This window comes from Magnolia sinica, chromosome 4 (genome assembly GCF_029962835.1).
Source record: "Magnolia sinica isolate HGM2019 chromosome 4, MsV1, whole genome shotgun sequence".
In the NCBI taxonomy this organism is placed as follows: Eukaryota; Viridiplantae; Streptophyta; class Magnoliopsida; order Magnoliales; family Magnoliaceae; genus Magnolia; species Magnolia sinica.
Window position 1 is genome coordinate 106318193 of NC_080576.1, and position 15760 is coordinate 106333952.

At 39.7% G+C, this 15760-nt stretch overlaps 1 protein-coding gene across 1 annotated transcript; it reads left to right on the forward strand.

The window, feature by feature from the left end:
- Nucleotides 1-3211: 3211 nt before the first annotated feature.
- LOC131243670 (transcription factor-like protein DPB) lies at nt 3212-15385 on the forward strand. Its single transcript, XM_058243172.1, has 9 exons — nt 3212-3762; nt 3910-3974; nt 4357-4400; nt 7861-7923; nt 8030-8170; nt 8330-8398; nt 9665-9760; nt 14701-14771; nt 14909-15385. The coding sequence occupies exons 1-9, from the start codon at nt 3578-3580 to the stop codon at nt 15063-15065; spliced, it is 891 nt and encodes a 296-aa protein (XP_058099155.1). The 5' UTR covers nt 3212-3577; the 3' UTR covers nt 15066-15385.
- The last annotated feature ends 375 nt before the right edge of the window (nt 15386-15760 follow it).

Sequence of the window (15760 nt, forward strand, 5' to 3'; positions counted from 1 at the left end):
GAGTAGCGAAGCACTATTGTGTACAATGTTGTCAAAATTGTTATCCTATCACAAATTGTACTAGGGATTGAATCGTATCAAATCACAAATCATAAGAATTTTTTATTATTTTCTTAAAAATTGATTTTTTTTTTTGGAAAAACATAAACAAATCAGATTTTTATTTATTTATTTATTTAATTTTTTTTGGAAACTCATCAATCTTCCTTTTGCCATCAAGCAAAGTAAAATGAGAGAAAGGGGGTCTTTTACATTGAGTGAGTTAAAGCAACATTCGGAGTTTTTTCTTTCTTAGAGAAAAAGAGGAGAAAGATAAGAGAAAAATGGGGTTTTGTAGAAGAAGATTAGGAGCTTTCTACCACTGAAATCTTCTCATCCGGGTTCGTGAGGGTCCATCCACAATGTCGGTTCCTTCGATTGTCTTCTCCAAGGGTTGTGTTGGGGATTTTTTACAATCCCTAGTTGGTGAGAAATTCATTTTTTTCATGTTGCTTGTAATCCACCTTTGGGTGAAGTAGTTTGGGTATCCAAGAGAGGTCTCTTGATGATTATACTTCCACTATTTCTGTTATAGTGGATTTGTGCCGGATTAGGTCCCGTGGTTTTTCTCTTCATATCGGAGGGTTTTCCATGTAAAAAATCTTGGTGTCTCTTGTATCCTACATGTTTGATGATTTGTTCATTTGTGTTAAAAGTAATTTTCATCCTTTACATCTTTTATATTGTTAATCCCATTGATTTGCACATAGAAGGGAAAGGTGTGTCGTTTCCCAACAAGTAACAACCAAATTCAAGCTAGGGTGTCTGAAGGTATGGCCCTTGATAGATTGGAATGGCATAACAAGATTCATGTAGCCAACCCCAATTAATTGGGATAAGGCTTAGATGATGACAATGATGACTACTAGAAATGAACAAAATATCCTTGAATCCCATCATAACCATACAAACTATGTAAATTGGCCATAACGCACTCGAACAATTTTAGAATTGCATGATCTTGGACTTGTTTGAAAGCTAACTCAATTTGATTTCAAGCGGGACCAATTTTGCATCATTCAAACATCTTTTGATACACGAAAAAAGTGGTGCATAAAACAAGTGTCGAAAAAAACTTACACGCCATCACTGCTCTAACAACTAATTAATAAAACTATGGACTTGTGGAACCACACAGTCAAATTAGACTATTTATTTGGGTCCAGATCTATCATTAGACGGTTGATCTAATTGATTTCCTTGATTAGGCCAATTTGATCTATCATTCCTGCTTTTGGATGCATCATTGTATCACCGTATGAGCTTACTGGAGTGCGTATTGCTCAGCCCACTGAGATTGCCATAAGGAACCATGTAAGCGCACTAGAATGTTTATTTGTAGGCCACCTCAAATTGCTAGGTGCAACAGTAACTGTAACATGCGAAAGCCGTTGTGCTAACGAAGAACCTTTCGGATCACCCAAAAGGTTCGTCCTTAAAAAAGTTATAGTGTACATACAGAAGGGTGGGAGGGGAAAACCAATCTGACTTTCCTCTCTTTTCCATGCAGGATTACAAACTAAGCATAACCAAAACAACAACTAAAGAAAATTAAACCTATCTCAACACTAACTGCACTTTAGCGATAAACTAGCACTCCCATTATTGCTAAAATTTCTATATTGTTTTGTCAATATGCACGGTCATGATGCCTCAATATATGAATGCAGAATCACTAATTATTCTTTAATTTCAAGATATTCATGGACACAACCTTTACTGGTGATTGCATTTTTGTTCGGAAATCTGATGTCATGGTAGTTGCCACTAGCATGTCAATCACCAAACCAAAAGGTAGCCTGATCTCTCTGGTGAGATGCTAGAGTGTACGATACCTCTGATTGCTCCCTCTTGGCATTGGTTTCTTGCAAATTGCACTGAGCTACTCTCAAAGTTTGTGCCATCGAACAAACTCAATTCCTTTATTTTTTGAGATATTGAAGCACTACACTTTATAACTACACTTATAATTTCCGAACATACTGCATCTAAGTACTTCAGATTTGGCCTATGAACCCAAGATGGTCACTGTAGTTGACGTCTCATCTCATCTTCAAGATGTGAGGATTTATAAAAGTATCCCACTCCTCAATTGGCATTTTCCCATTATGATGCAAACAGGCATGCCATCCTCTACTGATTGTTTGAGTGCAAATTGTGCTTTGCCGCCTTTACATTCCACTTTTGTGCATGATCTGTAAATGTAATTGTATCAGTTCTGTGTGTTACCTATCAATGCTCCTTTGTTCTAGATACCATTTCATGCACGATCTCGACAGATCACAATTTTAGTTGCTCAGCTTTCTTCAGAATGAGAAGCTTGACCCCCCAACCATCTTCTCTTTTTCAATCTGATCATTCTGATCGATATTCATGATTCCTTTTTTTTCCCCCATTTGATCACACCCCTTAAGCCATCGCTCAAAACTGACCAATGATCTTGATTCAGTCCACCTCTTGGATTGATCAACCATGCTTGATTTGTACCCTCAATCTGGTCTAATCAAACTTCTACTCGAATGATCAAATCTCTCTTTGAGTGATTTAATGATTAGGAACCTCTTGCTTTTATGCCATTAAGCTGGAAATTCACACAGGTATATCGTGAGTATGTATGAGCACACTGCAGTGTATATCTCTTGTTTCTCTCAGATTGGCATGTCGAACAGTAGCACACTGGAGTGTTTATTACTAGGCTGCCTCAAACCACTTCACACATGTATTACTAAGCATACGTGCCAACTGCCAACTGCCAACTCATATAAATGCCACCACCTGTGCCAAGAGGGCATTAGTCCATACCATGTACAACCAATTGATAAACATTCCACCACGTGTTAAGTGGACACGTGCTTGAATATCTGAGCTATCCTTCAGGTAGCCCTATGGTGTAGATGCTCTGGCTGGAAGATCAGGTTGGCAAGAGTGAACAAATTAAATGGACAGCTAAAAATCATTGCCAAAGGTTTTTTAGCTGTCCGTTTGTTTCGTGCTTTAGGGTCCACCTGATGAGTGGTCTGGTCATCAAAACTTTGAGGAAGAACTGATGAACGGCTTGGATCTTGCACTTGTGCTGTCTTGACATATGTAGTGACATGAGGAGAGGTTGGGCTTATCTGTGTGCAGTTGTCAAATCTGTATGAAATATGAGTATCTCACAGCACCATTCTAATTGAACATATGCATATGATACATTTTCTGACAGTTTTGCCTCTCAAGCTCACAGCACCATGTATATATTTTAGTTAGTCTTGACAACAATGTAATAGAAATGTCCTCTTGGCATGATCTTGGTGGTGATGTGCTTTCATTCTCTCAATATCTAATGCTATTCCATGTACCCAGTCTCACGGAAAATTCACTGTTTATTGTCTCATTTATGGTAACATGTGCAATTCAATTCCGGTGGCTCTGTGTATAATAATTTCTATGGCGCTTTTTGTGTTTGCCTATAATTTAATAATCATTGCATATAAACAGTGGGAGAAGACCAAGGGTTATTCTTTATCACTGCCTGCTAGGGAGTACTGTAAATGCAATGGACAGTATGCAATGGGCAGATTTTCCTCGTAGCTTTAGCCAGGCACATTCCTGTGCAAGGAGTACTGGTTCTTCTCCAAGAGGCGGTGATCAAGTAGCAACTACAACTGGTAATGAAAGCAGTCCAACGGTTAACAATTTGGATACCCAGGGAGAGGATATCCAGAGTCCAATGGTTGATGGGTAAGCATATACACTTAGCTCGAATCCAATTTCTAGATTTTAGCCATGGGTTCTTTATTATGTAGTTTTCCTATTGAAATGCACGAGCTTTGGTTGCAAATACTGCTTTAGTGACACAATTCAAAAATTTGTTTTCTCCATAAATAGTACAGCGAAGAAGAAGAGAGTCTCACGGATTGCAGGTGGAGGGCTTCGCCAGTTCAGCATAATAGGTTAGGGGTAGTTATATTGGTATACTCAATATTGTTTTGGGTGACATCGTGCCATTCACCTGATGCACCTTTGGAGTTGACGTAATGTACTTATGTGTCAGCTAGCCATCTTCAAATCTTTGCAGTTCTCCTAATGTTGCAAGATGAATTTGTCACACATGTTAAATTCATAAGGGAGTTCGCTGCATTATCGTATTGTTCTCATATCAGTTACTGTAATATGCCAATATATTAGTCAAATGAGGATTGGATATTAATGAAGTTTAGACAACGCGCTTGATAATATGCCCATATATTAGTCAAATGAGGATTGGATATTAATGAAGTTCAAACTTATTTGCTTCAAGCTTCAATCATTTCACATTGATTTTCTTGTTTTCAGTTTGTAAGAAGGTTGAGAGCAAGGGAAGAACCACATACAGCGAGGTAGTGTCTGGTGGCCCCCACCTCATATAGTATTATTATCAATATTGTTTTTATTTTGGTTTCTTTATATACTCTTGGAACATAAAACACCATAGAGAGTGGTCCTTGTTAGAAAATTTCAAATCAGTTTATCTTTGGAGGTCATGAAGTATTGGTCTAAACCACATATTTCTGTTTCGCTAAGATGCAAAAAGTTAGAATTGTTGCTGACCCAGTGATTATACACTCTGGAGCTAATGAGCCAATTTAATTTTGCTCAAGATCTAGACTGTAGAAGCATCATTGTTCAGGAAATCCAGGTTCCATTGTATGTATGGAGAGTCTGCGCGAAGTATATGAAGTGACAATTTATGCTTCTAATGGGATAAACATGGAAAATTGAGGGCCATCTTTGTTGTCGAAGGAATGAATTCATTGTGGGGACAGTGATTGCTGATGGCATCTGATGGACCATCATCACGTCCAAAGAAATCTGTTGTTTCTCCTGGAAAATTTCTTCAATAGAAATGTAATTTATTTTCAAAAAAATTGGCCTGACAATTTGGACTCTTGCCGTACGGCCTGACAACTGTTAGCAGATATACAGTGACATAGTTATCTTCCTTATTCCAAATGCAGCCTAAATTATTCTGGATTTTCTTATCTCCTGATTAGGGATGTAAATGGGCTGGCCTAGTTGAGGCTCTTCCACGCCAACCTAGGCCAAATACCCAGATTTTGGTCAAACTGATAAGCACACAGGATTTTGTTCTGATAATACTTGAAGTGATATCAGTCTGAGATTTTTTTTTTCAAGGATCGAGATTGACTGAGAACTGTTGCCAGGCATGTTGTTTGGTTTCTTTTTGAAGGATCAATGCAGAAGTAGTTTTAATGATTAAGAGTTTCTTTAGTGAAATTTGAACTACCCATATGTTGAAAATAAAATATGAAAATGTCCTTGCACTTACAGAATGCCATGAATGGCTTAAAGGCGCGTACCGCTGTATGCTTCTTCAAGAGTCGAAGCCTCCCAAATGTGCAAGGGACTCTGCAACACTACCCTGGGATTTCATTAAGCCTGGCTCGATCCAGTCTTCCAACGAGCTTCCACTACTCAGCGAAGACACAGTACTTGACCTTTGCACTATATGCGCAAAATGAATTGAAAAGAAGGAAATGGAGATGAAGTAGTTCCATTACCTAACTCCCATCTTCTTTTATAGAAGGATATTAACTGTGCAGTTAATAAAATGCACAGTCACAATGTAGTGCAGTAATGACAGGATGCTTCTAGTTTAAGAGACCTCTCAGCTCCCTAGATGGGCTTCAAGACTTTATGTCCTGTCATCTACTTCATTGGGCTTGATGCCCAACGGATAGGTCCATCTGGAAAAGAGTTAAGGCATGATGGAGGCCGATAGCCTAGCCTGCCAAGTGCGCCACTAAATCGCCACATTGTGCCTAAGCAGCCCTATATAGCTCACTGCCCAAGACCATTTATATAGTGGAATCTTAAACAATAGGTATATAGGAAGGATCCTATATAAACCACATTTCATCTCTACCTCACTTCCAATGTAGGACTAAAACAAGGCTTAGGTAAAATTTTAAAACTAATTCAACACCATATGTTCAAAAAGCATAATGAGCAAGCATTTTATGCCTATAAAAAGGCTGCAGGCTTAGTGAATTTTGCAGTAATGCACAACGGTGGTGTCTGCACATGTGCATAGACATTCTTTGTCATGATTGCATCAAGCATATTGGTTGATTGGTCTGGTGTAATGGCATGTGTTGTCTTTTGAAAAATGTATTGTATATAATTTCTAGTTCATAAATGCAGTGTATTCGAAAAAATATATCAATAAAAATACAATAGTGCTAAATAACATATAATAAATACCTGCTAAGATACAAGAAAAGAGAGGAATAATTTAAGGTTTTCCTGGTTAACTGTGTTGGCGTGTGTCTGACATGTATCTCACACAGGTGTTGGACATGGGGGGTCCTTACTCTTGCCCGGGTGGTAGACTCTCAGGAGTTTCAACTCCCGGTCAAGGGTTCGAGTACCCATAGGTGGTGAAATTCCACCAGCGTGAGTGTGTGGGTTGTGTGTGCGTGTGTAAATTTTTTTTTTTTAAAAAAGGTGTTGGACATGGGAATTTTGTAGAATAGTTGAACTGTCAACAAAGTATTCAAAAAAGTTTTATGAAGTATTCGCCTAAGTGATACTTTGATGCAGCCCAGAAGAGTGGGCCCTGTGATCTGACCAATCAGTGAAGTGGGCGGCATGATCTGTCGATCCAATGAAGTGGGTCCACGACCTATCCGTTCTGTGCAGTGGACCCTGCAAACTCTCCGATCAAAGAATTTCCTCACAATCGACTAGACAGTATTGTTGGTCCCTGATGGTCGTTTGAAATGTGGATCCCCCACAAGGTGGTCCAATTGACTTGCGGCCCATATGTTCCATACGGTTGGGGGGCTATTGCTTATGGAACAGTTAGTAACAAATTAGGCAAGTTTCCTTTGTTGTGTTTCTGTCACTTATTTATGGACCACCTCAAACAATGCAAGAGCTACACATTGATCCCTTCTTCAAGCATATTGATTTACCTTTTGAACGAGCCTAAAATTATGGGATTTTGACATGAATTGAGTTAAGGCCAACTTACAGAAGTGTTGTATGGTTGTGATGGGAACTGGGAATATTATAGCAATTGTTAATATTTTAATTAAAATAGATCCTTGGGATTGGAATTAATGAATCTTAGCATTAGATTAGGGTTTCTTTTGGTTTGAGAAACAAATATATAGACACGTAAAGACTCTTTCATGAATAGATGAATTAATTATGAATGAAATTTCAGTTTACTCTAGGTTTAAACCTGCAAAGGATTTTCCCAGGGTTGCGATAGTCCTTTTCTGGAACTGAAAATACGATTCTTCTAGATTGTGTGGTAGATTCCATGCAATCATGATTTGGATGGATTCTGTATAATCGATCCCCGTTTTTTCCCTTCCATCTCCCACCTTTCAACCTACAAATTGTCTTCATCTACTTTTGCTGCTTTTCCAAATCCATCCTGCATCAGCATTTTTATAGGAACGTATTGGTGAAGATTCTGAAAGGGAACTATAACTCATGAGATAATTTTCCAAATAATTTCCGGAAAAAAAACTTTATAGAGTGGGTTAGTTCACTTTGTAATGTACACTGAAAAACCTGAATTGCTGATTTTAAGATTTGAAAGCTCTAAATCATGGCCAGTGCCTGCATCAATATGATTGCAATAGTTGATCATCCTGAAACAGAATCCAGCAACCAGTAGTCTGATACACCGCTACATAGAAACCAAACTGGATGATGGGATATCTCACTGTGCACTGTATATTTGTTTGCTATCATTCAGTATTTCTGTATTTCTTTTCAGTGGTTATTTGTCCCTGATGGAGTGAAGTTGATATATGATTCCAGGTTGCGGATGAAATCATTGAAGAATTTTCAGCAACAGACAGTGATACTGTGACTCTGAATCAGGTTTGACTCAAGTCAGGTCTCCTTAAGAACTAACTAATATCCGAATTTCTGAGATGATTGCAATGGATGGTATTAGAATATTTTGGTGATCTTCTCTCCATGGCAGTACGATGAGAAAAACATACGGCGACGGGTGTATGATGCAATAAATGTTCTCATGGCTATGGATATTATTGCCAAGGACAAAAAGGAAATACATTGGAAGGGGTTTCCCCGTACGATAATTAATGACATTGAAGAGCTACAGGTATGTCACATTTTGAGTCTATAACGGCAAGGTGTTGATCTATTGGTTCTGCTGGTTTTAACTCAGTTTTAATAAAACAGCACTCTTTTACTGTTTAGCAGAACTGACCATCACATACAAACTTGATAGCAGTTCTGAATAGTTTTGGCTTTTCTGCAGGCAGCCCGCTTGAAACTGATGAGTAAGATTGAAAACAAAGCAACCTACTTGCACGAATTAGAAGAACAGGTATTCCTTTTATTTATTTATTGTAATTTACAATAGCTTCTTTGTCATCATTATGCTTGCTTTTATTATTTTCCTTGTTATTTTCCAGTTGCCCAATTATTTACATGGTTGTCTGCATTGGTATATGAGGAATGTGAAGGCTCCTCTTGAGCAGGTACCTATGTGGCATGTGTGTCGCATCCAGGCCATTTATCAGGTTCACCACACCATGTATGTGCCGTGGCCTGAAAATCAGTCCAGTCAGGTCATCAGTTAGGACGTGTTTATGTCAAACAGCCATTTACTCTAAAAGCTTAAGCTGTCAGAGAGTGTGGTGTATCAATATATATCAAGGGACTTTATCACTTCAACACCCCCCGCATGTGCGAGGTGGGAACTCCGCACGGGAACATATTGACGAAGGTGGAGGGACACTCACACCATAAATAGGCCGGGCTTAATTTCCCGTTCCCTGGGCCGGACCTGATTTTTCTAACCCCCCATGGGAGAATATTATATTAGCAAGGCATATTTGCTGCTCTCGAGATTCGAACATAGGACCTTCCGCTCTGATACCATGTCAAACAACCATTCACTCCAAAAGCTCAAGCTGTCAGAGAGTGTGGTGTATCAATATATATCAAGGGACTTTATCACTTCAACACCCCCCGCATGTGCGAGGTGGGAACTCCACACGGGAACATATTGACAGAGGTGGAGGGACACTCACACCATAAATAGGCCGGGCTTAATTTCCCGTTCCCTGGGCCAGACCTGATTTTTCTAACCCCCCGTGGGAGAATATTATATTAGCGAGGCATATTTGCTGCTCTCGAGATTCGAACATAGGACCTTCCGCTTTGATACCATGTCAAACAGCCATTTACTCTAAAAGCTTAAGCTGCCAGAGAGTGTGGTGTATCAATATATATCAAGGGACTTTATCAGTTTACATAAAAGTGGACAGTTAAAAATTGACCAACACTGCATTTGAAAGTAAATGTGAGGTCCACCTGATGAACAAACTGCCTTGATCTATTGGGCCACAAGGCATGCACCATGGGACCTTCATGATGAACAGCTGATATCTTGCATCTGCATGTTGGCACTTGTGTGGGGAGTTGGATTTGAGATCCTGCACTTGCAAATAGATTTAGCATGGTTCTTTATTTTTGTGTTTAGTGAATGTTACATTTGAATCCTAAGGATAACATTCTTTGTGAAATGATTTTTTACTGTAGTCTTTCTTATGCTTCTTTGTTATTGTTGTTACTATTATTTCTAAAGATTGTAGGTCTTCATAACCTAATGCTGCGCAATCAGCAAGTGCACGAGTTGGGAAATAATGTTGCAGGAGTTCCCTTGCCGTTTATACTAGTTCGGGTATGTTTGATGTTTATCTCACTCTATTTATATTCATTATCTATGCAAATCAATGAAACGTGTAAGGCAATGCTGATTTTTCCTCTTCCCATCATGATCATGGTGTGCTGTAAAGGCCGTTATGGGGCCATAAAGGCCATTACGTAAAGGTAACGGTGGCAACCGTTACACGTTACAGGGTCGTAACGGCCGTAACAACTGTTATGGAAAAAATGACCTGTAATTGCCGTTAACGGCAAGTTACATGTACTATAAAGGCCATAATAGTAATAGCCCCATAATGGTCTATTATGGGACATATATAAGTTTTTCATACTTTTTAATCAACATTACAGGGTAGATAAACGTTTTTTGGGGATTTTTAATTTTAATTTTAAATTTTTTTTTTTAAAAAGAGAGACTGTAACGGCTGTTACGGGGTTGTAACAGCCGTTATGCCCTGTATCGTAAAGGTAACGGTGGTGGCCATTGCGGCCACCGTTACCGTTACGGAACACCTTGATCATGATGCACTTAAGTTCCTTTTTACTTTCTAAATTCCAAAAGAAAGAGATGCCATGATGTCATGTAAGCTGGAATTGTAGATTTGATATCTATTAATTTTTTTCTCAATTCAGCCATAAAAATATAATTACCCAAGAATACTTTCTATCCCCTGTCGTCATCATAGTGTTTATGATTTTAACTACTAAAATTTTTTGTTAGTAGCAATTTCTCGAGCCCATACTTACCTAGCATTTTAAAAAAAAGGAAAAAAAAAAAAGAGGCTCTACATGTTCTCTCAAGAATTTTTGTTGTTTTCTTCTCCCGGTGAAACAAATGTGAACATAGAACTTGGGCTTTTTTGGTGGATCTAGAGGAGTTTGGCAGAGCGAACCCTCTAACCCTATATCCTTTTGTGGTGATTATTGAGGTCTAAGTAGGATGAGTGATAAGGGAATAAAGAGAGGTCTGTTTAGTTAATTTAAGGTTGGACAAGACTTGCATGTAGCCCATCTTCAGTATGCTGTCAATGACATTCTCCGATTCTCTGAAGATTGTTCAGATTGGAAATTTAGAAAGGGTGTTGCTTACTTTGATGCAGTCTCAGGTTTGAGGATTAATTTGTTAAAGAGTGAGATGGTAAGGCTCCAGCTAGGGGATTTAAGACAGGGAAGTTGAAGGCATACCCCTGTCTTCTTTAAGCATTGGCAAGCCAGCTCCTAGCCAAGCGGTTATGGGATTTGGTGGTGGAAAGGGTGGAGCATAAGCTTCAGCCACCTTTGTTTGGAGGGGCACTCTCGTAAAAATCACTTCCTATTTCATCTCTCTCTTCAAATGTCTGATTGAGGTTATCAATTATACGATAAGTTCCCACGTCATTTTCTATGGCAGGGTAGGGAAGAAAAGAAAATTTTCATTTGGAAGGGTGGCCATGGTTTCACAAGCTTAGGGGGTAGGGGGTTTGGGGATACTGTCCAACCTGGCTATCCATTTCATATCTCTAAATCAAGAGCTGTTTGGGAAGTGGCTTTGGAGGTTCAGCTATGAAACTGATGCAGGACATGGAAATTAAACATGATACGCAAAAAAAATTCAGGCTTAAGATCATACTAAATTAGAAACAATCACACAATTCTACACCCCACATAAAGTCAAGCACTCAATCAAGGGGAATCTATGCGGGTCCAGGCCTACACATGTTAGTATTGGATCAATAAAAATTTTAGACCAAACAATACTCAAAGGAGAGTAAATTCATGCACATATGCACAAAAATATTTCTCCAATCCAAGGGATTCACGGATTTCAATTCGGGGAACCCTAGGGTTTAAAAAGGGCATGGAAATTGGGATTTAGGACAATCCAGGGTTAGGGTTAGGAAATCAGGTGAGAGAGGAGCAAAAGAAAGGAAAGAGAGAACCTGGAACCGATTCCGCACGTGTGGACAGCTAACTCGCTTGACGCATGTGTGTTGGTAGTGGCCCGCACATGTGTGGGGCCCACAAATTAGAAAAAGGCCAGCTTGGCCCTGGTCGGCCAGAGGTGGGCCACCTTCTCTCCAACTTTCAGGCCAAACGGATGATCAGTTTGATCACGGTACTCCGTCGAAATTTCAACCCTTCTGCAGGGCCAGATTCCGAAATTCTGCTGTAGGGGGAGAATCACTGCCAAGGGATGATGGATTTGATGATTGGTTGGTCGTAGGAGATGGTGGATATTGATGGTAGGAGATGGGAGCGAATCGGGATGGGTGTGGCTTCGCACTACGGTAGTTAGCCCTTCGAAGAAGGGAGGGTTTCACACCCAATTGGATTTCCACAACTCGGAGAATTAGAGAAGAAGGAAAACTTAAGAATTTTATTCATAATATTCAATGAAAAAAAAACTTACAAGGGGTGTCTATTTATAATAAAACCCTATAGCCCAAAACTCGCGCCATGTGCGTAACCTATTACTTGGAGACGAAGTAATAAAAAAACAACTAATCAAACCAATCTAAACCATCCATGATATTCCTAATAACAATAATAAGCAAAACCCAAAGTACTAAATTAATTAGAATAGTGGGCCATGATCATGAGAACCCATGGTGGGATTCACATGACTATCGGGTCCACTCCAACGAACCAAAACGCAGTCCTCTAACTAGGGGGCCCTCCCTAGACATCATCATCGATCCAAATCGATGGTGGGGCCCTCATCCTCCTTGCGTACGTGCGTAGGAGAGGCGTGCGTGTGCGTGTGATGTCCCCATCAGAAACTGATAGTTTTTGGAAGCAAGTTATCTCTTTAAATATGTGCACAACAAGGAGGGTGATTTTCTCTCTCATCTTCTTTTCTTAGTTTAAGGCATTCGGTATATGGAAGTCCGTGGTTAGTGGTCGGGTCGAATATTCGGGGTGGTCTATGAGGTGGGAGGCAGCGCTTGAATAAGATTTTGGTAAGATGCGTGGATTGCAAATTCTCTTTCACTCGGGACTTCCTCCTTTATACCATATATCCTCTGATCAATTAGGCAACAACTGGTCAATTCTTTGGCATGATAGGCAGAGAGCTGGTTTGGTCTCTACGCATCTGCATGGATTTGAGGGAAGATGAGATGCAAGAGTTTTTTGCTCTGGCCAACTGAATTTGGAGCTTCTCTTCTTTTTTGAGCAAGGATTCGGGACTCTTTCTCTGGAAGTTGCCATCATTGGGTAGTCAAATATTTTTACACTCTTCCCCAGTAATCTACGATCGACACCTACTGGACACTAAAGAGTTTGATTTGACACTTTCAACTCCCCCTTGATGTAACCAAATAGCCACACAAGATGGTTGGTTACAGTTCTGACTGAGCCAACATTTCAGATTGTCTTGATTGATGATCTGGATTTGATCCATGGTCTGATGATCAATTTGATAACATCAACAGTTACATTACATTGCAGAGTTGATGATATCAATCAGATGACTAATAAATTCATACGATATATTTGTTTTCATTAGGTTGGGTTTAGCAATGGGTTTTCTAATGAAACTGATCACCTACAACCTGTTGTAGGTTAGCATACACCCCCTTTTTGACAGGCATTTTCCTTGTAAATATATTCAAGAGAAACAATTCAGAACAAAATTCTGAAGGCATGAGAAGGTGATTATTTAGTAAAAACTGCCAGAATCGCTACTAAAACTTGTTCATTGCTCATGGTGCTTCATTACGGAGTTACAACCATCTGACTGTCCTTTACTTATCCTTGAATTCGTTGCGTATATACTATTTTTATCACGTTGAATCATCTTAGTTTCAGTTTGGATTTGCTTTCTTTTGTAAACAAATGAAGTTCTAAATCAAACCCAATCCCTCTTAATTTGGTCTATATTTTTCAGTAGGATATTCAATGCCCATAAACTGTTCCATAAATTAGAGATTGTGATGAGACCTTTGATAGTTGATACTATAATGCTCATCATTGTAAATGTGGGACTCATGCATGATGATTAGGACCATTGATTTCGTGGGCCACTAATTGATGGGCCATATCCTAGAATCAAGGGGATTTGGACTGTGGTTCCCATCATATCTGTTGCCAGATGAAAGGGACAGCCGCTTGAATAAGTGGAATGGTCCACGTCAAATGAACAAAACCACAGCTGGATGGTAAGAGTGGTCCAAACACTACAGCTTTTTGCCTGCGGCCCATCCGTGTAGGTGGCCTGCCAGATCAAAAATCGCTGTCACCATACATATTTGCCATGCGTATGGTTATGACAAACATGCAGAGAATTTCTATGAGGTTGAGAGGCTTGATGCCATTTCTTGTTCTTTATATTTCAGTCTCGGTGAACAAATCAATAGACCAATACCCACTGACCCACGCACACAAAATGTGGCGAAATAAGATTTTTGGTGTATTTGTGGGGTGCACTCCAGTGGTACTGGTACCACCATAACCTCAAGGTGGTACCAGATAGATGTGGGGCCCAGTGGTGTACACAGAATCCCACCTGTCCTTCAGATGCTTCACCTCAAAAAACCCTAGCCTCCCAAAATCAACCAAATCAAATCTCAGGTGGGCCATAGAACATGGAACATGTTGAGAGGGAACACCCACCAATGACTAGAGTGGGGGCCCTACCATATTGTAGATATAGAATCCAGTCTGTTCAGATCCTTCATCCATGCCAGATGAAGGGAAATCAAGCTGTATTATGACTCAGGTATGCCCCTGTTAAATTCAAGGGTGAGTATTCCCTCCCAGTTTGTTTCCTTTGCTCTGGCTCCCTTCAATTTTGGATCTGGATGAGTATTGGGTGGGGTTCCTTCTGGTAACAAACTGATGGATGGGTTGGATGGTGTGAATACAGCACGTGGGCTCACACATGGCCAGTACCACTGGAGCCAACCCTTTGCATGGTAAATTATTGTTATTTACTCTAATTATATATTCTAACATTCATCTGTTTGAGGCAAATAGACACGCCCACAGGCAATGGTTGAGATCGAGATCTCTCAAGACATGCAGTTGGTGCACTTCGATTTCAATGGGTATGGATTTGCTAAATCTGAAGTTCTAATTGCCTTGACTCAAGCGAATGGTTTTATTACTTAAACGTGTTTGTTACAGTCCCATTCTCTGTTTCTGCAGCTTGTTTCAGTTTTAACATTGTCCTTGTTATTGCCAGCACACCCTTTTCACTGCATGATGACACATACATCCTCAAGGCAATGAGACACTGCCGTGACCCAGAGCTCGCACGAGTCCTTCAAAACTCCAACTGTGCAGGCAAGTCCCTGCGCTCCATCCCCTTCTCGTGGCATTCCACAGTTCCAAATGCCTGACCCAACACGAGCATTTTGTTGTTTTGTGATAAAAGAAAAGGATTATAATATATTTTCAATAGCCATATTGATAGTAGTGGAAAAGACGCTATAACAGATTTGCTTTTGGACTATCATATATTTTCAACAGCCATATTTATAGTAGCGGAACACTACAACAGATTTGCTTTTTCTTCCACTTCCTTTTTTTTTGTCTTTCAAGGATTTGGGGAGCCTCTAACTTGAACTTGGAGAGGCTGGAAAGACTTTGTAAATGATGACTTTACACATGATTGATATATATACACCACGGATAGAAGCCACTTCGCATTTAAGGGCAATCTATCTGGGGCAATTTGGATATTTGTACTTAGGTTGTTAGTTTGTACAAGTGGGGCCCATGTTCTGTGATCAGGATCATCTTTCTATTGTGCCCCATTAGGGATGGACAATGTCCTTGAATATTTCATATATTGAAAGATTCCTATCCACTGGTCTTGGGCTTTCCCCTCCCCCTTTTCAAGTTGAATGTGGAAACATACTGTATTTTCTTGTCGACTATTCAGGCATGTAAATGTTGGTAGACACACATGTTTACTGTATATATGCCATAGAAAGAGCCAATCTGCAATTAAGGGTGATCTATTTGGAGCAAGAGCAAAGTGCAGCCCATGTTTTGTGATCCGAACCATTGTTCTACCATGCCCCAGCAGGGT

Excerpts from the sequence above, each read along its gene's own strand:
- LOC131243670 (XM_058243172.1), top strand. The coding sequence starts at position 3,578 with ATGGACAGTATGCAATGGGCAGATTTTCCTCGTAGCTTTAGCCAGGCA. Across the intron at positions 3,763-3,909 it reads CAGAGTCCAATGGTTGATGG|TACAGCGAAGAAGAAGAGAG; the intron begins GTAAGCATATAC and ends CTCCATAAATAG. Across the intron at positions 7,924-8,029 it reads ATACTGTGACTCTGAATCAG|TACGATGAGAAAAACATACG; the intron begins GTTTGACTCAAG and ends TCTCCATGGCAG.